Source organism: Topomyia yanbarensis, chromosome 2 (genome assembly GCF_030247195.1).
Source record: "Topomyia yanbarensis strain Yona2022 chromosome 2, ASM3024719v1, whole genome shotgun sequence".
NCBI lineage: Eukaryota > Metazoa > Arthropoda > Insecta > Diptera > Culicidae > Topomyia > Topomyia yanbarensis.
Genome location: NC_080671.1, coordinates 385,760,360 through 385,780,909, shown reverse-complemented (window position 1 = coordinate 385,780,909; position 20,550 = coordinate 385,760,360). Strand labels below are relative to the sequence as shown.

At 37.1% G+C, this 20,550-nt stretch overlaps 1 protein-coding gene and 7 non-coding genes across 8 annotated transcripts; 5 read left to right on the top strand and 3 right to left on the bottom strand.

Moving 5' to 3' along the window:
• Positions 1–262: 262 nt before the first annotated feature.
• On the bottom strand, positions 263–1,657 carry LOC131684710 (N-glycosylase/DNA lyase). Its single transcript, XM_058967816.1, has 3 exons — positions 1,458–1,657; positions 937–1,398; positions 263–882 (listed from the first exon to the last, which is right to left on the bottom strand). The coding sequence occupies exons 1-3, from the start codon at positions 1,541–1,543 to the stop codon at positions 288–290; spliced, it is 1,143 nt and encodes a 380-aa protein (XP_058823799.1). The 5' UTR covers positions 1,544–1,657; the 3' UTR covers positions 263–287.
• Positions 1,658–7,319: 5,662 nt separating this feature from the next.
• On the top strand, positions 7,320–7,399 carry Trnal-uag (transfer RNA leucine (anticodon UAG)). The gene has a single exon. It is a non-coding gene; the product is annotated as a tRNA-Leu (tRNA).
• A 2,082-nt stretch (positions 7,400–9,481) lies between these two features.
• Trnaa-ugc (transfer RNA alanine (anticodon UGC)) lies at positions 9,482–9,553 on the bottom strand. The gene has a single exon. It is a non-coding gene; the product is annotated as a tRNA-Ala (tRNA).
• Positions 9,554–11,299: 1,746 nt separating this feature from the next.
• On the top strand, positions 11,300–11,371 carry Trnaa-ugc (transfer RNA alanine (anticodon UGC)). Its single transcript has one exon. It is a non-coding gene; the product is annotated as a tRNA-Ala (tRNA).
• A 686-nt stretch (positions 11,372–12,057) lies between these two features.
• Trnae-uuc (transfer RNA glutamic acid (anticodon UUC)) lies at positions 12,058–12,129 on the top strand. Its single transcript has one exon. It is a non-coding gene; the product is annotated as a tRNA-Glu (tRNA).
• A 1,191-nt stretch (positions 12,130–13,320) lies between these two features.
• On the top strand, positions 13,321–13,393 carry Trnar-acg (transfer RNA arginine (anticodon ACG)). The gene has a single exon. It is a non-coding gene; the product is annotated as a tRNA-Arg (tRNA).
• Positions 13,394–17,157: 3,764 nt separating this feature from the next.
• Positions 17,158–17,231, top strand: Trnat-agu (transfer RNA threonine (anticodon AGU)). The gene has a single exon. It is a non-coding gene; the product is annotated as a tRNA-Thr (tRNA).
• Positions 17,232–20,476: 3,245 nt separating this feature from the next.
• On the bottom strand, positions 20,477–20,550 carry Trnat-agu (transfer RNA threonine (anticodon AGU)). The gene has a single exon. It is a non-coding gene; the product is annotated as a tRNA-Thr (tRNA).

Sequence of the window (20,550 nt, the reverse complement as noted above, 5' to 3'; positions counted from 1 at the left end):
ATCATAAATCAGAAATAACGAAGTCATAAGTCAAGTTACCCAACAAGATCCGTATAGCGACCTTCTGGAAATCTACAAGTTGATTGTAGTGCTGGCTAGTTACAAATTCCTGCCATCATTTCAGAAATAAAATTTCTTAAACGCATTAATAACTTTACTTGAAAGTCAGACTCGGTGATTTAATCTCTGTTTTGTATGCTAATACAAAGCCTGTTTCTCTGGAGTGTTTCTCAGTATCTTGGAGTAAGTATTCAAGTGTGCATAAATCGCTCCGTAACTTTATATGTTCAACGTTTCAACTTCTTCGCCGGTTTACGACTCTTAAATTCGTCTGCCGTCACTTGAACCGCATCATTTCCGGTGGTAATGTTTTCTTTGAACTGCTTCAGATCGGCGCAAAAAAGCACGGTCTGTGCCCATCCTGCCATGGGTCCATAAATCTCCCGAAACTTATCGCCGATTTCGATGTACATCTTATCCGTTAGGTTCTTTCCTGTGACCAGGTATGGCAGATAGTTTTGAGCGATTTTAAATACGTGTGTATCGACCGGGACCGCCTGCAGGTGGTCTAGAGACATTAGGCAAATACAGTCGGCTACCTTCGGTCCGATGCCCGTCAGCGTAAGCAGTTCCTTACGGGCATCCTTATAGGCGAGCCTTTGCAGCTTACAAAACCATTCGAGATCCCCTTTGGCGAGAATTCCTTCTGCCGATTTTTGAATGTATTTGGCTCGATAGCCAAAGCTCAGTTGGCGCAAATCAGCCTCAACATGTGGCGGGGCGAGTGATTCGACGCTCGGGAAGTTATAGTATGTTGTTCCTTGGTATTCGCATATTTTTTCACCGTAGTTGCTGCAAATTTTCTCGACGAGACCGGAGATTCTAGAAAAGTTCAAGCAAGTATTATTAGAGAAACATGAACACTGTTCAACAAACCTAGAAATGTTATTATTTTGACTGCAAATAAAAGAGAACAAATTTTCGACCGGGTCCTGATTCAGCTGACGTACCGCATAGAACTGACCAGCACTTTTCTCGAAGTGAGTGTGACTTTTGATCCACTGCTGATAGCACTGATCTAAATCTACATTCAACCGGAAGTAAATACTAAGCAACTGTTCGTAGTAGATAAGCGGATACAGCAAACAACCATCCGATGAGTACCGCTCTGGTTCATCTATTTTCATTCGAATGTGTGCCAGATTGTGTTTTCTAGGTGAGGACTTCGAGATTTTGGGACTGTCTGCTACTGCGCTCACGTCCCGATTGTGTACGTTGGGATAGGGAAGTTCGCCGACTATCTGATACATTAGATCCGTTGGGGTTTGCTTCAGAATCCACACGATATTGGCAAATACACCGATGAATTCATCCTCGGTGCAGTCGTTTTGTTTCCAGCTGCAATTAGGGAAAATGTTTAGCTACATACTTATGAAGTAGGTATTTGGAAAGTTTACCGGAAACTTTGACCACCAGTGAGAGTAGTCTTCAGTTGAAGATTTTTTGATAAACACGGAACTTTATACCACTGCGTGGCAGCCATTATTTAAATTCAACGATAATAAAAGATGTATTGTTATTATTACAATAAAAGAAAACGTAGAAAATAAAGCACGCTTCCCGCAATTGGTTCGATTACAAACATCGATACAGAAGATTAGAATCAGCTGTGGTCTAAAAATAAACGAATCGTCAAATCGAAACGTCTGACGTCTGAAAAGACCAAGAGCTTTGCATAGTCAGGTAAGCAAACCTTGTATTATCGTTTCAATCAGAGATGCCAGATTTGCAGACAAGTCTGCAAATTCGCAGACTTTTAATTTAAGCTGCAGATTTTTTCGATGACGCAGATATTTGCAGATTTTCTAGTTTGGTTGCAGATATTTGCAGATTTTTTAGTTTTGTTGCAGATATTTGCAGATTTTTGAATATAAAGGCTTTTGGTTACACTAGCTTTCCTGACATTTTTGTTCTTCCCAGACATTTAAAATTATTGTTGCAGACATTTGAAAAAAGTACCTGGCATCTCTGGTTTCAATTGAAAGTTTGCATATCCAACAAGCGATCTTATTCAGTACTGTGCTTATTTTTGCGCCTTATTTTTCGAAAATTGCAAACTACTTTCGACATGATTCCCTTACTTAGAACTAAAGAAAATACTATTGACGCTGCTTTCGGTTATAATTTAAAGATTTGTTCCAGTACCAGAAGAAACAGAAAGTACAGCGCAAACCCGTTAGTTGGGTCACGACTTCTATCCAACTAGCGAATCTTATCCGTTAATTGGGGCATCTGAAAAGTGGCAAAAATTACCCGAGGGAAACGCTGATTGTTTTCTTTCGATAAAAACAGAAGTATTTTGCGGTTCACGAAAGTTGGCTGTTTCCTCCCCGTTTAAAGTTGATTTTTGTGATAAAGTATGTCATTAGTGTTATTTGCAATTAATTACTTTTTTTTAATAGTTCCTTCACATAAAATAAAAGATGATACGCCGCCGGAAAAAAGCCGAGCATGCGGAAGCATACTGTTGCCACTAGCTAAAAATCAGCAGATAATGTGATTGAATACATCAGAGATGACCTCCAAGAAGTTAGAAACTAGCACACGACACAAAATAATTGAAGCAGAAAGGAAGAAGCGCAACATTTAACACATGTATTTCATTAAAAACATTCCGAAATATTAATTCAAACAATAAAGTTCCATTGAATTTCAATGTATATTTTTTTCTAGATCGCCACAGAAATCAATCAATGAGCCCCTTGAAATCGATGACTTTTAAACGTGAATCACTTATTGACTTTCAGTTTAGAGTGTCACCTAATTAACGAATTTGCGCTGTACTCCGGAGCAAATAGGTGGAAACCCGATCCTGTATTCTCTTTTCTTATTTCTTCTTCTGGTAGCAAACCAGAGTAAAAAGGAGCAAATTTTTTTTTATCCTGTTTTCTCCGGAGCAACTTCCGTGTGCTGAAGCTAACCTAATAAAAGTCTCGTACAGCGAAATTCACATGTGTTGGCGAACTGTGTTTTTCAATAGCGACACGCTAAGATTATTTTTGGTCGCAGAATTTGCTGTGAAACTTCTTATATAGTATTATTTATAATTACTACATGTCTGAAAGAATGTAAAGCAATTGTGTCTGATTAAAAATATGACTTAAAACGAAGCGATATGGAAATATGAGTTTTCACAAACGTTTTTTATGTCGATGCAATATACAATCAGTATAATTATCTACTAATTTATTAAAAAACCTGGTTAAAGTTTCAAATACGTTGGAAAGCAAGGACTTACTACTGTCATCTACTCAGCTGTTTACTACTTGTAATTTAAGAGCATAGCTTAAGTTATTTCAGTGGCTCACATCAAGTAAATCGGCTGTTATAGGTGCTTAAAATCGTGATTCGCTAAATGAAAACTTTTTAACTTGACCTAAACTTTCAACTTTAGTTGGATCTCTGCTAGCTGGACCATTGTATTTTTACCATTTTTTTTGTTAACGACCTATTGAGCTAATTTGTCAACTGTTGTTACGGCATTTAATTAGTAAGAGACTGAAAGGTGAAGTATATTTTTCAATATTAAGAGCCTTAGTACTCAAGGGAGAGCAAGGAGTCGAAGGAAGAAAGTTTAGAAAAGCGTGGAAAAGGTCATATGAGCAAGCTTAGGGTTTACTGGCGACTTAATTCTTTGTCTGCTACCGCAGGAGTCGGGATCTTTTGGCATTAGAAATGCGAATCACCTGAGTCTACGGCATGTCCGGACAAGCGTAAAGTAACTTGTTACTTCATGCTGTCGGAACCGACAAAAAGTTAAGTCACGGTGAACTTCCACACTAAGCGTTTGCGACGTTGAAACTCATTGAATGAGTTAGTTTTTTGGCTTTTTGGTCCCTCACAAATTGCTTGTCTGATTTTTTTTATCGACTATTGTGACTGTATCAACATCTGTGTCATATGGTCACATATGTTGCTGACTCGCACGGTGTCGGTAGCTTTCACCCAAAGCTGCTACGATGGATCCCCATCACGGTAAATTCTATTTTTCACTACAAGTATATGCATAGTTTGGGCACATTCTAAGAATAGGTTAAGAATAGTTCCAAACGTTTCTGGAATGATATTTATTTATATGGGTAGAGCACTTTAATAGAGTGTGGCCAAGAAGGATCTGACGTATCCAAACGAGCAGAAAACTGACGCACTATTGTGAATGCGTTATTAATATACATTTTATGCTCAAATGTTTGCTTTTGACATAGAGCAGACATTTTTCTCGAATAACCTATATATTGCATATCTTTTATAAAACTCACATTGCGACTCAACCATGCACAACCAGGTCATGCGCCAAATTACGTACCCATTTTACTTGCATCATGGTAATGTAAAAACGTTTTGACCTTTATTTTTGTTTCGGTTGCTCTCGATTGTTTCCCGTGTAGCAAGAACTCAAAAAAGTGCTGGATTATCTTGAGATAGTCGAAAATATGTTATAAATCACTATTGCACACATGTCCACTTACAAGAATAACGATTTTACCCAAGATTGCGCACAAAGATCCGTAAAACGAATGCTGGCAGTCTGCTGACCCATACCCCATCATAGCTACTGTCAAGAGGCTACTTGTTGATGTGATTTCAACACGACGGTTATGTTTCTTACACACATAACGTTATTTCCAGTACCTGAAAAATTTGGAAGTACTCCGAAGCAAACAAGTAGAAAACCGTTCCCATATACTGTTCTCTTTTTTATTCTTCTAGTAGCAAACCGGAGTAAAAAGGAGCAAGTATTTTTGCTCCTGTTTGCTCCGTAGCAACTTCCGTGTTCTGGAACAAAGCTATTGAAACCTATTCTGGTCCTCGGATATCAATTGTCAATGATTCGTATTATAAAGAGCTTCAAGTTGGACTTTTGTAAATTCTCAATTTGTTCAGGTTTGGTTGTCAACCCTTTGCATGCCCAACTTTTTTTCTGGTGGACCATTCCCCCATTTTTTTTCCTTTAAATTGTTGGGGTCAAGAATCATGAAAAATCTGTTTCTATCAAGATTTTTACTTCTCTAGCAATGCAAGAAGCTGCTCAGTTTTTACCTTCTGGTGCTCAGTACAATGCTCTCGGAATATGCACATTAGTCCAATTTCATTGAAAAGGAAATTTAGTCGAAGACAGTCTAAATTTATCGGTTTTATAACTTTTCAAAAATATTTTAAGCCAACAACGATATATCAAAATTTTATTTTTCATCGGTATCTGAAACTTTCCGAAACGGAATCAAATCAGGTTAATTGCAATACCTTCAGTTCTACACCCAAAACGTACCCGGTAAGATTCGCTTACATTAATGCAATAAATACGAGCAAAAATTGCAAGCGTTCTGGTAATGTGCGAAAATTGCAAGAAGCTTCCTTGCATGCAATGCAAGAAACAGAAAAACCGAATTTTGCCTATGTATTAGCGATGTATCTGTATTGGTGACCAATATACGTTAGAAAAAAAGACTGTCGGCATTGAAAAATGAACCCCGCACAAACAGATCGCTAAGCAATACCTTATCCACCCAACCATACTATCAGATAGTAATCAGTGGATAAAAGTCATATATAAACAGATGATTTCACGATTAATGAAAAAAGTAAAACACGCAGCCAGATGTGAACTCAGGCCCTTGCGCATCACAGCGCTAACTATAAAGACTGATCTGTCCTTACACATAAGGATAGGACGTTAAAACTCGTACAATTGTCACATCCGCAATTTGATGCCGTCTCGTGTGTATTGAATAAACCACAAAATATATATATATAATTCTTATAACCGTTAGTGCTCGAATGAAAGGTGATATATCATAGTTATAGTTATTAGCCTACAGTTATTAGCCTTACTTGTTTTTGCTCATTTTTTGTATTCCACTCTTGTCTATCCCAAAAGTTATAGCTTTTTGAAAACGTTGTTTCAATACAACATGTGCATAAAGGAACTAGAATCAAATATGCTCTATCTAAAAATATGAGTGAACGAAAAAATTATGTGGAAATTGAAACCTATTATGCAACATTCCCAAACGGGAAAATTTTGAGTAAGATCAAATTTTTTGTGCATAAGGACACAAGACCTAACAAAGTATGGTTTTGTAGTGTTTCGGATTCTGCTCGTTCCTTACTTCCTAATCAAGTTACAGAGATCGAGCGAGAGAGCAATAACATTGCCACGCAACACCAAAGCTTCATTTGTATTGAGGTTTTCGATTGATTGACACCGGTGTAGTGGAGTACACTGAAACTGCACCGTTTTTGCACTTTCTAGCAGAAGTGCAGAAAACTGGGTATGTTCACCCAAAACGTACCCGGTAAGATTCGCTTACATTAATGCAATAAATACGAGCAAAAATTGCAAGCGTTGTGGTAATGTGCGAAAATTGCAAGAAGCTTCCTTGCATGTAATGCAAGAAACCGAAAAAACGAATTTTGCCTATGATTAGCGATGTATGTGTATTGGTGACCAATATGCGTTAGAAAAAAAGACTGTTGGAATTGAAAAATGAACCCCGCACAAACAAATCGCTAAGCAATTCTTTATCCACTCAACCATACTATCAGATAGTAATAAGTGGATAAAAGTCATATATAAAAATTGGATGATTTCCCGATTGATGAAAAAGTAAAACCCGCAGCCAGATTTGAACTCAGGCCCTTGCGCATCATAGCGCTAACTACAAGTACTGATCTTCCCTTACATATAAGAACAGGACGTTAAAACTCGTACAATCGTCACATCCGCAATTTGATGAATAAACCACAATGTGCAATAAATAAACCACAAAACTGCGTTTGATGATGTTGGTGAGGAATGAATAAAAAGTAGACGGAAAATAAAAACTCACCGTGCGTTGCTATACCAACCAGCATAGGCACGTGAATGTGGTGATAATCCTTTGACAGTATGTACGTATAGCGAGAGATGATGTGATTTTATATGCTTGCAACAATTGCAAGCGGCTTTAACTGCAAAATTACAAGCGATGCTAACATTATTTGCAAGTGATTGTCGCTTGCAATTATTGCAAGAGATTTTTGTTTTGGGTGTTCCATTGACACTTCTGCTAGAAAGTGCAAAACCAGTGCAATCCACTACACCGGTGTCAATCAATCGAAAATCCCATATGTGTCTGAATAAATCGATGCCGTTCTCCCTTAAAGGATCCATATTGGCACAGTTGCCCTATATCTTTACGTATGAAAATGTTGCGTAATTTATAGAGGATCCCATTACAAGCGTTTTTAATCTTCCTTTTTACCATCATCACTATTAAGGCAGCGTGGCCGAGTGGTCTAAGGCGCTGGTTTTAGGCACCAGTCAGAAATGGCGTGGGTTCGAATCCCACCGCTGTCAATCTTTTTTGGCTGGCAACGGATGTACAACCCGATCCGATTCAATCTGCAAAAGGATATAGAGAGGGATCAGGGAATAAATAATGAATGAGTGTCGTTGGGGCGTATAGGCGGCAAGTTTTCAGTTCATGGTTTTTTGTATACCACCTACCAGTACTATTTTTTGTTTAGACTTTTTTCCGTCTCGGAAAACAAAAATTCATCAAAAGACAAAATCCCGTGATCAAATTCTCGAGCTGTACAGTAACCTAAATCTCGAGTTCCATTTTCCGACATCTAAACTGACCTTTATTATCCGACAATAGCACATTGCAACTGTGTTGACGTCCTAGACGTCAAATAAGTCCAGGACGAAAGATCCAAGTTGAAGTTTGGCCTTTTCTCTCTTTTCGTCGCGCACCAGGATACACGTTCGGATATTTATAGGTTTGTTCCAGTACCAGGAGAAACTGGAAGCACTCCGGAGCAAACAGGGAGAAAATCGTTCCAGTACTATCTTCTTCTCTTTTTTCTTCTTCTGGTGGCAAACCGGAGTGAAAAGGAGCAAGAATTTTTTGCTCCGGAGCAACAGGGAGTAACTTCCATGTACTGGAACAAACCTTATGTTTACTTCAAGGGTCCCCGGGCACCATGCTTAATTTTTACAAGCATAAAACTAATACACTCAAACGTGTCAAATGTTCCACCTTCGATTTCTCTTCATCTTGAAATAAGCCAATAGTAAGGCTGGCTCTAGTTAGTATCCGGCTTCAGTGACACAACCGGTTCTAATTAGAATCTGGAGCCTGTTACTAACTGGAGTCAGAATTCCTGCTGGACTTACTGGGACGACGCCAGGGACAGTGAGAATACACTCCCACTGAGACGTCCAAAAAAATTGTTTCAAAATCGTTCAACACGGGTCCAACGATGGACGTTTGTTGAACGGTTATTTGGACGTTGTCCAAATTGGTCCAACGAATGTCCTTCATTGGACGATTTTGAAACCAACCATTCTTAGAGGGCTGTCACGTTACCTTTCTTTTAGTCATTAGGTGATGTGGATTATTGGGGTTTTCGATTGATTGACACCGGTGTAGTGGAGTGCACTGAAACTGCACCGTTTTTGCACTTTCTAGCAGAAGTGCAGAAAACTGAATATGTTCCACACGCAGAAAAAATTAGCATATTTAAACCAAAAATACGTGTTATTGAATCCAATCATTTATTGTTTATCACTTTAACAAACAAACTTATTTGTTTGAAAATATTTTTTTATTAGAACAACAACAAATTTTTTGCTTTCAATAAATACATTTTTAGTATCAATAATTTTCTTTTAATTTCAATAAAATAATTATTGAAAAACGGAACGATGATTTTGTTTTATTGAAACAATAAATAAATTATATTGAATTCACTAAATAATTTTATTGTCTCCCGACCAATAATTTAATTTATTGAATTTAATGCATAATTTTATTGAACCTACAAATCTTTTTTCTGCGTGGCATTGACACTTCTGCACACAGAAAAAAAATTTGAAGGTTCAATAAAATTAGGCATTAAATTCAATAAATTAAATTATTGGTCGGGAGACAATAAAATTATTTATTGAATTCAATAAAATTTATTTATTGTTTCAATAAAACAAAATTATCGTTCCGTTTTTCAATAATTATTTTATTGAAATTAAAAGAAAATTATTGATACTAAAAATGTATTTATTGAAAGCAAAAAATTTGTTGTTCTAATAAAAAAATATTTTCAAACCAATAAGTTTGTTTGTTAAAGTGATAAACAATAAACGATTGGATTCAATAACACGTATTTTTGGTTTAAATATGCTAATTTTTCTGCGTGTGCTAGAAAGTGCAAAACCAGTGCAATCCACTACACCGGTGTCAATCAATCGAAAATCCCATATGAGAATAGGGTCCCAGATATTCACTTTCGTTTCTTTCTGTTCGTTCAAAAAAATTATAACCGCAATCACACATAGAAAAATGTGGCAAACTTTCCACCTTGCTTGACTAAAGCAATCTCTTTCCCCCTTCTCTTTTCAGATTATATCATCAATATGACACAATTTTTATAAAAAAATTGGAGATACCGGGGATCGAACCCGGGGCCTTTCACATGCAAAGCGAACGCTCTACCACTGAGCTATATCCCCATGTTAGAAAAAAGGCGCTAAAAATGGAAGCGCCCAGCCAGATAGGAGCTCATGAGCCGAAAAAAAAATTTGTTTAAATATGGGAGCCAGAATGAGAGGGACAACCGAATAGAAAACGAAAAAAAAACATCGAGATGCCAATAAAAACGACTCTTCTCCAGTAAGTCCGGCCAGAATTCAGGCTCCAGTTACACAACCGAATCTGATTAAAAACGGTTGCGCCATTCGAGCTGGAGATCTGGCTGAATTTCATTTTCCGATTGGATTTTCTCCACCAGCCCACTGAGACGTCCAAAAATTTGTTTCAAAATCGTTCAACACGGGTCCAACGATGGACGTTCGTTGAACGGTTATTTGGACGTTGGTCAAATTGGTCCAACGAACGTCCGTCATTGGACGATTTTGAAACCAACCGTTCTTAGAGGGAGGGTCCAGGGCTCTACGAGAAACTGGGTTCGAGTAACATTTGATTGGGGCACTAAAGCTACCTGTCAAAACATACTTTGACGAGAAATTACAGCCAGAAAAAAATGCAGCTTTCGCATATTTCTAGATAAACATGTGAAAAGAGCATAAGCGCAAATGGGAAATAAAAATATGCATAGTTAGCAAACTTTCTACTTCCGTCTCTTTTATTATGCTGTGATTTGTTTCACTGCATATCGAAAGACTGATGTCGTCTAGCTTATTGTTCTAAGAATTAAGGACGATTCAGACTATACATCAGTTTCCATCAACGTCAACGGAACGTCACTGTTCCGTCAGGATAAGTTACATGCAGTTAAATGGAGGCATTCACACACAACATCAACGGCACGGAACGTTTTGACGTACGGCACGTGTGAACGGGTGCAAGAGAAACGTATTTAACTTATCCTGACGGAACGGTGACGTTCCGTTGACGTTGACGGAAGCTGATGTATCGTCTGAATCGCGCTTTAAGGTGCAAACGTAAAAGCAAATCATTGACGGAAGAGAAAGCATACAAAGAGGCTCTCATTTAGACTTACGCCCTTTTCGGGTGATTGTCTAGATTTTCAGCTAAATCTGCTAAAATGTATAGTTGGTAGCAATCGAGTACCGATTCACAACCATGCACTGTTAGGCCCCAATAAAGTACAATTCAGACGATACATCAGCTTCCGTCAACGTCAACGGAACGTCACCGTTCCGTCAGGATAAGTTACATGCAGTTAAATGGAGGCATTCACACACAACTTCAACGGCACGGAACGGCATGTGTGAACGGGCACAAGAGAAAAGTATTAAACTTATCCTGACGGAACGGTGACGTTCCGTTGCCGATGACGGAAGCTGATGTATCGTCTGAATCGTGCTTAATACGATACGAACAGTGCCACCTCGCGGCGAAATGGCGAGCTAACGGGTTTTCTCTATGTAAATTTCAGTAAAATCCCATACAAACTTCAGGCACGTTGGTCCGGTAGCTAGACTTGTCCGATTTGCTTCAAATTTGGAGCAACTACTCTTGATGGAACTAGGAATCGACTCAGCGATAGGCCGATTGAGTTTTCAAAAATTCATTATTTTTTTGGGTAGTTTAGTGTACATACACACAGCAGTAGAAGAAAAATAAAACTTTTCTTTGTCATTATCTTTTATTATTATTTATTTGAATGAAGCAGTCAAGTTTCTATACTGTGAAAAGTAATGATTGTTTTTGAAATTAGTAATTTACCTCACATTAGCTGAAAATGGACATTTTGCATTAAATTTGACATGAAAGGGGATATAGCTCAGTGGTAGAGCGTTCGCTTTGCATGTGAAAGGCCCCGGGTTCGATCCCCGGTATCTCCAATTTTTTAGATCCGTTAAGATTTTCCATTAATCGATTGATCCCTCTCTCCTCTCCTCTGCTTCATTACGTGTCATTAGACATTTTAATGAATGCACTGGGGAGAGCAATATTACTCAAACATGTTTTTTACTGGTTAAATACTTGGCTTGTGTTACAATTTTTAGTTTAAGACTACTCGCAGCTATTCGGTTTACAATCAATGGATTGCGATTAAATGTGTATCAATGTCTCTGCTTCGTTCGTAAGAAGCAGTATATATATTAAGAAAACTAAATTGGTAATTGTAGCACTGTAGATAACACAGGTAAGTAAGCGATTCTTGAATCAAGGTAACAGATGCCTCTTATGTATTTAAATCATTATGATGAAGAAAGACAAAGGAAAATTAAGGTACATTATTGTAGGCTTGTTTTCAGTACCAGGAGAAACTATAATAAACATAGTTCATTGAATGTAAGAGCTTTAGGAGAAACTGGAAACACTCTTCAGCAAACACGTAGAAGCTTCTTCTCTTTCATTTAGAAAGCCCGATCAAATAGAAGCAAGTTTTTTTGCTGGGGGAAAATTAGCAGCAATTATCATTGTACAAACTAAATAAATATTCTTCCAATTTTCAAAATCGTGCAAGCTTTTATTATGTTTCATTGAATTGTCATTTTTTTATTCAAGACACTGTCTTTGTATATCCCATATGGTCTAGTGGCTAGGATATCTGGCTTTCACCCAGAAGGCCCGGGTTCGATTCCCGGTATGGGAAATTTTTTAGCCGTCAAACGTACCCACTAACTTCCGCGCCAGTGCATTATTAAATGTTTTCTTTTCTGCTTGTCACAACTTAGGTAGACTTGTTTCGAGGTTTGATAGTTTTCTCATTTGACACCTACACGGAAAAATAAAACAACCCACAGAATAAGTTCTTTTAACTTAAATTTAGATAGTTTTGAGTTTTGCGTCCCTTTCGCACCTACCCGGTCAAACCATTCGGAATTTGATTCGGAATCCTGAATGGAGTCAGTATGGATTCCAAATCAAATGCAACAACCGATTCTGAGTCGGAATCGGTTGTTGCATTTGATTTGGAATCCATAATGACTCCATTCAGAAATCCGAACCGGTTCCGGAATGAGTTTAACTGGGTATGAGTGTTGTCAAAAACAAAGAGAGAGATTCGACTCAGTCCGGGTCTACCATGGAATAAGGTACTTTTGAATTGTTTGAAGTATACTTAATATTAGGTAGATTCAACTTAAATTTAAGTAAATTTAACTCAAGGTAGAGTATAAAAAACCTCTCAGTGAGTTGTGATTTTTGCCGTGTTTAAAGGGAAACTACCTTCTACACGGTTTACCTAAAAACCTTATTGCACAATACCCCGAGATTGAGTCAAAAGAGCTTAACTTTTGGTAGTTTTTCGTATCCGTGTACACTAAATAAACACTAACAATTTTAATGTGATACATGCGTTTTGTTTAAGCTTAAACTTGAAATTGGAAACATCAAACGTGTTTCGTTGTCAGAACTGCCGCTGCAGGGAGTAAAATAATAATGCACTTCACTATACCCGGTGTCAATAATTTCGAATATCGTTGCAGCAAACATTTAGTGAGTATAACCACGAATAATGCGGACATAAAATCGCCCACGTTTGTTTTGAATGCATTCGGTTGATTTAATTATCTTTTAATCGTCTCATCACTCCAAACTAACACCAGTTCCTTTATGATTTGTTCCGCCTGGATTATTATCGGAAAAGCTAATAAAATCTAGATAGGTATTTACTTGTTTAACGTACGCATATTAAATTAGCACGACTGTGTTTACGCTTTCAATACTCGAATAAAATGGGGGTTCAAAAACGTAATTAAATAATGAAACTCGATATTTCTGCTTTATATGCTTGTTCAACAATGTTCCATCTGATAGTTCGTTTCAAACGACGGAGTATATCGGTCCTGTGGCGCAATGGATAACGCGTCTGACTACGGATCAGAAGATTCCAGGTTCGACTCCTGGCAGGATCGCGTCGATACTTTTTTTTGTTGTCATATCCGTCGAGTGTTCTTTTTCTAATATGTAATCTAGATAGGACGTGACGCCTGTTTACACCCTATTGCTATTCATGTTATTATTCTACACAGTGGTGTTGATAAGAGGACATCTCTGCTATATTGATCAACGATGTGGTTCAAATGGTAGGGTAAAAATTTAATATTTGAGTTTTCGTTGTACCCATTAGATACTGATGAAATTTGATATAATAAACATACACTGCCAAAAATCCAAACTTATGCTTTATTTATTCCACACACATGATATACATCTGCGCCAAAAATGTGCTAAAAATATAAATTGTATTAATCACACACATACATTTGATGTGAAACTATAAAACAAATTTCTATGTGGCATATTTTTTTATAATTTTGATGTGCGCCCCATAAATTTTAATAGTTTTCATATGATATTTATGTACGTGGGACAGATAGTTTTTATGCGCTGCTACAAATGAGCCGGAGTTCCGGCTGGTTCCAGTTAGTATTCGGGCTCCATGTCATGACACAATTGATTCTAGTTACCGGAATTCGGCTCATTTCCAGCTGAACTTTACTGGGTTTGCACGATCGAGAGAGGGAACTTGGCCATCGATGTTACGTGATATTCGTTACACGATAAAAAAACTTTACCCATTTTATGAATTCTTATTGTCCATTTTCGGAAGTTGTAAGAGTTGGCAAAAACGGGTAGATTTCTGTTTCCAAAATTGGGTACTTTAAATCCATCTTGGAATTCATTGAACGGCAACATTAAATGGTATAATTTACTCATGGTTAGAGCTCGTGAAACGGATTAAAATGGGTAAAATTTACCAATTAATCAGTGAAAATTCCTTTAACAATTCGGTACGTTTATATTAAAGAGAAGATTTAAAATTTAACGATAAAGATTTTTAAAATTGATTGAGATGGAGGAGATAAGAAAGAAGGTGGACAGTGACACATTTAATAAATTATTGGGTGAGTGTATTGAATATTTTTTTTCGAATATTTTTTTATTTAAATTAAGCGTGAAAAGATTCGTAGAACTTACCATATATGTTCAAGGTTATGAGTTTTTTCTTTATGAAGGTTTGCCCTGTCCGATCGATAACTGCCGCGGAATTGTTAATGGATACGTCGATGAACTCAAACTGCACATCAAAAACTTGAACACCAGTTCGAGGAACAAACTTCCGATCAGATGTCGTCTTTGTAGTTCAATTCTGGGTACATTTAAACAATTTAGGCAACGTATTCTGGAACACCACGCACGGTCACACGAACTTAATTTTGCGAATGACGAGCAAATGGATTGTGAATGTTTGAATTAAAAACGTGCGCCGCGCCGCCGATTTCAGGTAAAAATCGGCGTCACGCCGGTGTAGATGCTGATTTTACCTGTAACCGTCCCTTGCCCAAGCCGAAAGTTCTAGTTTGATTGCACAGGTAGATATACCTAGAAATGGTTCTGGTCCAACAAACATGTTTGATGAACCACGCCTGGCTAATTTGTCGGCCACTTCGTTACCATCGATTCCTTGGTGACCAGGTACCTAGAATATCATTACTTTATTCCGAGTTGCCAGTTGTTGTAAAGATGTGATGCACTCCCAAACCAGTTTGGACTCACATTTCGACGACCTTAAGGGGTTATATACAAATTTGTGGCGAAAAAGTGAGCTAAATTCGTGATTTTTATAAAGTGTTCTATGCAAATTTTAATTAAAAAAGCGAAAGAGAGTTCGTTGGTAGCACCATCGAAGTTCGAAAAAACAAGTTGAATTAAAAAAATAATATTCAAAGTTATCGGAGTTCCAGCCCATCCCCGAAGCGTGTTTTTTGCAGAGGTTTGCAATGAACGCTCTTCAAGCCGAACCGCTTAACTGAAATCCAAAAACTAGAAAGATTATTAAAGAAAAATGTATTCTGGTGTACTTGAACGGATCGGTTTCCCAATAAAAAAAATTTTCCTGTAAAATAAACGATGTTGACCAAAAAATTTATTTTTGTGGTGTTCAAAATTTTAAATAAAATTTCATTGCGAAGAATCGAAAAAAAATTTATGAAAAAGGAACCGTTCAAGTACACGAGAATGTAAATTCAAACAATTCGAAAAAAAATTATGAAAATCGGATGAATAATTTTTTAGACATCAAGTTCATCGCAACAGTAGGGGAAACCGAAGAGATTTGCAACAGAGGAGAGTTGAAACAGTGCCCATTAGTAGCGAAACAGTACCGTTAGGGATAAAACAATAATGTATTTGCTTTATTTATATCGTGCCCAGAAATACTCCAACACACGCCAACTACGTTAAATGAGTGGTTAAGTATTTACGGTAACCACATTACAAAAAATGAGTAAAAGTAAGAATTAACCAATTTGCGCATAAGAGCACAAGACCCAACTTAGAAAAGTTGGAATTCAATGTTTCGTGTTCCACTCGTCAGTAACTAACACAAACTTGCTATTAGTTAGACGATGTATCAAAACTAACACCAAATTGGCCTTAGTCAGACACCATATTCGAACAGTTCACACAACATGCGTGAACGCCTAAAGAAACTGGCTGGTACCGATTGATGTCTCGGTTAGCCAAGCACAGATGCTCTGGGTCGCTGACGAGTATAGGGAAACGAACTTTCTTTTGGCATGAGAGCCAAACGCCTGCAAATATGCAATTTAAATTTTCCCAACGGGAAAAATTGGGTTAACCAATTTTCGCATAAGGGCACAAGACCTAACTTAGAAAAGTTGGAATTTAATGCATGTTGTGTGAACTGTTTGGATTTAGTGTCTGACTGACGCCAATTTGGCGTCTAACTAATAGCAAGTTGGTGCTAGTTACTGACGAGTGGAACACGAAACATTAAATTCCAACTGTTCTAAGTTTTCGTTATTTTCTTGAAATTGATATTAATATTGATATTAAGGATATTAAGTGATGTTCGATCATGGAAATATCACTATTATGTATTCTAAGAGTTACCAGTTATGAATTGTATACGTTTATTTCTATCTTTGCGATGTATAAATTGTAAATTGTGGATCAAGCCTTACTTCTCGACTTAGCAGATTTGAAACAATTTGTTTCAACTCTCCTCGATGATGAACTTGTAGTCTTATCGTAATGTTAAAATCACATTAACGTTCCTGAACAAATTGACAACTGTGATCAACGTTCTCTCAATTTATTAGATCTAGGTCATTTATAACCACGGAATATGCATTTGTTCTAATTGTTTACTCATATAACATTTTCTGAAGCTTGGAGCGAAGTGCCCATAATTCAAAATGAACCAAATACTATCGACATGGATACCAAATTACCTGTTTCCATAAACCCGTGTCACTTGTAGTCATAAGTAGTATCCCTGGTCATATCAACCATTTTAATGAATGCAGAATGTTCTAGGCGAAGTGGTTGGGAAATAGTACATAACTAAATATATGAAAAATGGGTATTAAATTTCTTGATTTTACAAACATCGAATGACAGTTTTTGTCCATTTATCTAACAAATCAGGTCTATAATTCATCACAATTACGAAATTGACATACGACTGTATCGTAACTATTATCCCCTCAACTTTATACATTAGATCGCACCCGACGCGATATTTGTTAAATCTGACCACCTCTAACGCCCTTTTCTCGGTGATGAACGCATGCGTCAATGAAATGAACATCCGACATTATATATACGAGGCGAAGCAATTCAATGGCATTAAGAACCGACCAGAGCGTACGGCGCCGTGGCTTAGTTGGTTAAAGCGCCTGTCTAGTAAACAGGAGATCGTGAGTTCGAATCTCGCCGGAGCCTAATGGTCCTTAACAAAAAAAGGACTGTAGATTTTTTTATTTCGATAAAATTCATTTGTTCTAATCCTATGACATGGATATTATTCGCGAGTGATCTCGACCTCGACCACAGTTTAGAATGAACAGTAGTTGCACAAAACCAAATCTACCTATCGAACACTCAAAAAGTCTATAGCTATAAGGGCCGTTTTAAGACCACTCGTGGCCAATGGGCACTATAGTATACTAAGCTAAGAGGACTAATTAATTGAACCATGTTTAAATTGTTTTATATAAAGATGAATTATAAATATAAACCGAATAGGGAAAAAGGGTATAATACGCCCCACCGGGGCAAAATGCCCCTCTTTGATTCCCAGGATTCCTGAATTATCTAAAATGTAAAAATGACTGATAATAGTATCGTTTCATGACATCAACGTACTAAGTTAGTGTGGTATTTTTAATATGTTGCAAAACACCAATATACACAAAAGTTTTGAAAAGAGCTACTTTGATGTAAGCTCCGACTTTTTCCAATAGCATTACAACCAATTAGAAACAGTCAGATTCGATAGAACTATTTCAATTAGCTTACTAGAATATTACAGTTACTATCTTAGTTTTTAGCTTGGCTTAAAACTATGTGTGTGTGTAGAATTATTCATGTATTCACAACAGCTCATCACCGGCCAAAATTGTTGTGGGGCATACTCACCGATTGCTGTGGGGCATATTACACTTACACCAATGTAGTATATACAGGTATGGCAAAGAGGGCTCTTTGGTATTCGTAAGATGAATCTTACATGAGTGGTGTGAGTGATCACAGAATAAATCGACTTGCTTTCGTCATACCGTTCGTTCCGCTCCCATTGAATCGTGTGAACGCTATGACGTCGACCCGATGTGCTTCTGGATTGTTTACATATTTTTGGTTGCCAACACTAGCAAACCGCGTGTTCTGCCACACCTGTATATACCTCATTGCACTTACACCGGGGAGAAAACCACGATTGCAGTTTTTCATTAGGGTAAACAGGTCTAATACGCCCCTATAGCTATATTTCACCATTCGACACTATGATCTTCTCACTAACTACTCCAATTTATTGTTATATTAGTTAGAAACTAGTACTCGTTTCATTTTTTAGTAAAAACATCCTGATACAAGTGCTATTAAACATTGTTCAAAGATGCCCAAATTCTAGTTTTTTCTTTCACCCCAGGGAAAAATAATTGAAATAGTTCTATCGAATCTGACTGTTTCTAATTGGTTGTAATGCTATTGGAAAAAGTCGGAGCTTACATCAAAGTAGCTCTTTTGAAACTTTTGTGTATATTGTTGTTTTGCAACATATTAAAAATACCAAACTAACTTAGTACGTTGATTTCATGAAACGATATTGTTATCAGTCATTTTTACTTTTTAGATAATTCAGGAATCCTGGGAAACAAAGAGAGGCATTTTGCTCCTTTTACCCTATACCATTCCATTAGACATTTACAAAGCCACTTAATACAGTTTCAACCCGTTTTTATTAGCCCTTTGGTGAATTCCAGGCTGATAAAACCGGGACATTAGCAAAATCGGGACATATATTTACCTTTCTTTTTAATAAACCGAAGCTCTTAAAATATTCTTTTTTTGACCCTTTATATAGCCTCATAACCCTTTCTGATTATTTAGTTTAAATTTCCCTTAAGGGGATCTGACAGTGCAAAATTTCTCGAGGATGTAAAAACCGGAAAGCTGGTATCACCCAAAAATGTACAAGTTCAGCGTGCTCGACTGTATATGTATTTGACTATCTGTTTTTATGAAAATATTTTTTCAAGGGTTTCAATATATGAATCAAAAGAGAAGTTTTACGTTTGATACTGACTAACAAGAAATAAAGAAAAGCAAAAAATATCCAATTTTTTAACCACTCAAAGTTGAAAAAAAGATCATAAGTAACATGCATGGTTTTTATGCAGTTGTGTAGAACATAATAAATATCTTTCTAAATTCTAAATAACAAAAAACATTTTTTAAATAAAATCGCAATACTTGTTCTGCTTGTATGACGTCATGTTCGTTTGGCTCCGTATTTTAACCCATTCATGGCCATGTTATTTGTGGACAACAAGGTTTTTAAATAGCTATAACTTTTGATTGAGGCAAGATTTGCTCACAAAACAAGTAAGGCTAATAAATGTGACTATTGCCTTTCGTTTGAGCATTAACAGTTAGAAGGATCAACTCTAGAACTGAAATTATTTTAATTAGTCAGATTGGATTCCGATGGAGCAGTGCTGCCAGGGATCAAGTTACGTTGATGACGGAAAATGAATTTTTCATATATCTTCGTTACGTTACAATATTATTGAAAACTGATAAAATTTATCGATTTAGACTATCTTTGGCTACGTTTTCCACGCAAGTGAACTATTGTAAATATTCTAGGATAATTGTATTGTGCATTGGAAGGTGAAAATTGAGCAGCTTCTAGCACTGCGAGGGAAGCACCTATCTTTATGAAAATAGGCTTTTCGTGTTTCTAGACACCAACGTTTTCAAGAAAAAATAGTTTTGAAACCCTACCTTCACTAGAAAAAAGTTGGGCATGAAAGTGTTAACAGTATGCTTGGCTCGACAAAAGTCCCTTCGCTGGTATATTACTATGAGTGTCTATAAATGTATGTCTCTATTTAGCTGCATCCCGGTCAAACCATTCGGAATTTGATTCGGAATCCTGAATGGAGTCAGTATGGATTCCAAATCAAATGCAACAACCGATTCTGAGTCGGAATCGGTTGTTGCATTTGATTTGGAATCCCTAATGACTCCATTAAGAAATCCGAACCGGTTCCGGAATGAGTTTAACTGGGATGTATGTACCTAGTTTTGACGTTTCGTTGTACCGATGACGGAAGTCTGACGTATCGTGTAAATCTTTTTTAACCGCTCGAGCCATCTAACTATAGACCCCGATTAATCTTCCCGTCACTCACGCTAGTGGAGTGAGTGCACGTTGGCTCTGTAAATCTAGTGAAATCGTCTTAGGGCCCCAGCGGTTGCTCGTTTAGTGAGCCAGTGAGTCGGAAGATGAAAAATAAATAAAATACTGATTGATAAAACACTACCTATATCTGAGGAGAATGACCCTTAGGGTTAAATCTTCCACAATAAACAACATCTAACATTAACCTATCTATACCATGGGATAAAACTGTTTCTTAAAAAATAACACCCCTTACTGCCTTTTTAAGAAGCATTTGGGTAGGCTCCGGCGAGATTCGAACTCACGATCTCCTGTTTACTAGACAGGCGCTTTAACCAACTAAGCCACGGCGCC

Bases quoted from the DNA above. Each gene is read 5' to 3' on its own strand.
- LOC131684710 (XM_058967816.1), bottom strand. From the start codon at position 1,543: ATGGCTGCCACGCAGTGGTATAAAGTTCCGTGTTTATCAAAAAATCTT. The intron at 1,399-1,457 runs GTAAACTTTCCA...CCCTAATTGCAG, and splicing joins ACTGGTGGTCAAAGTTTCCG to CTGGAAACAAAACGACTGCA. The intron at 883-936 runs GTTTGTTGAACA...GAACTTTTCTAG, and splicing joins CAAAATAATAACATTTCTAG to AATCTCCGGTCTCGTCGAGA.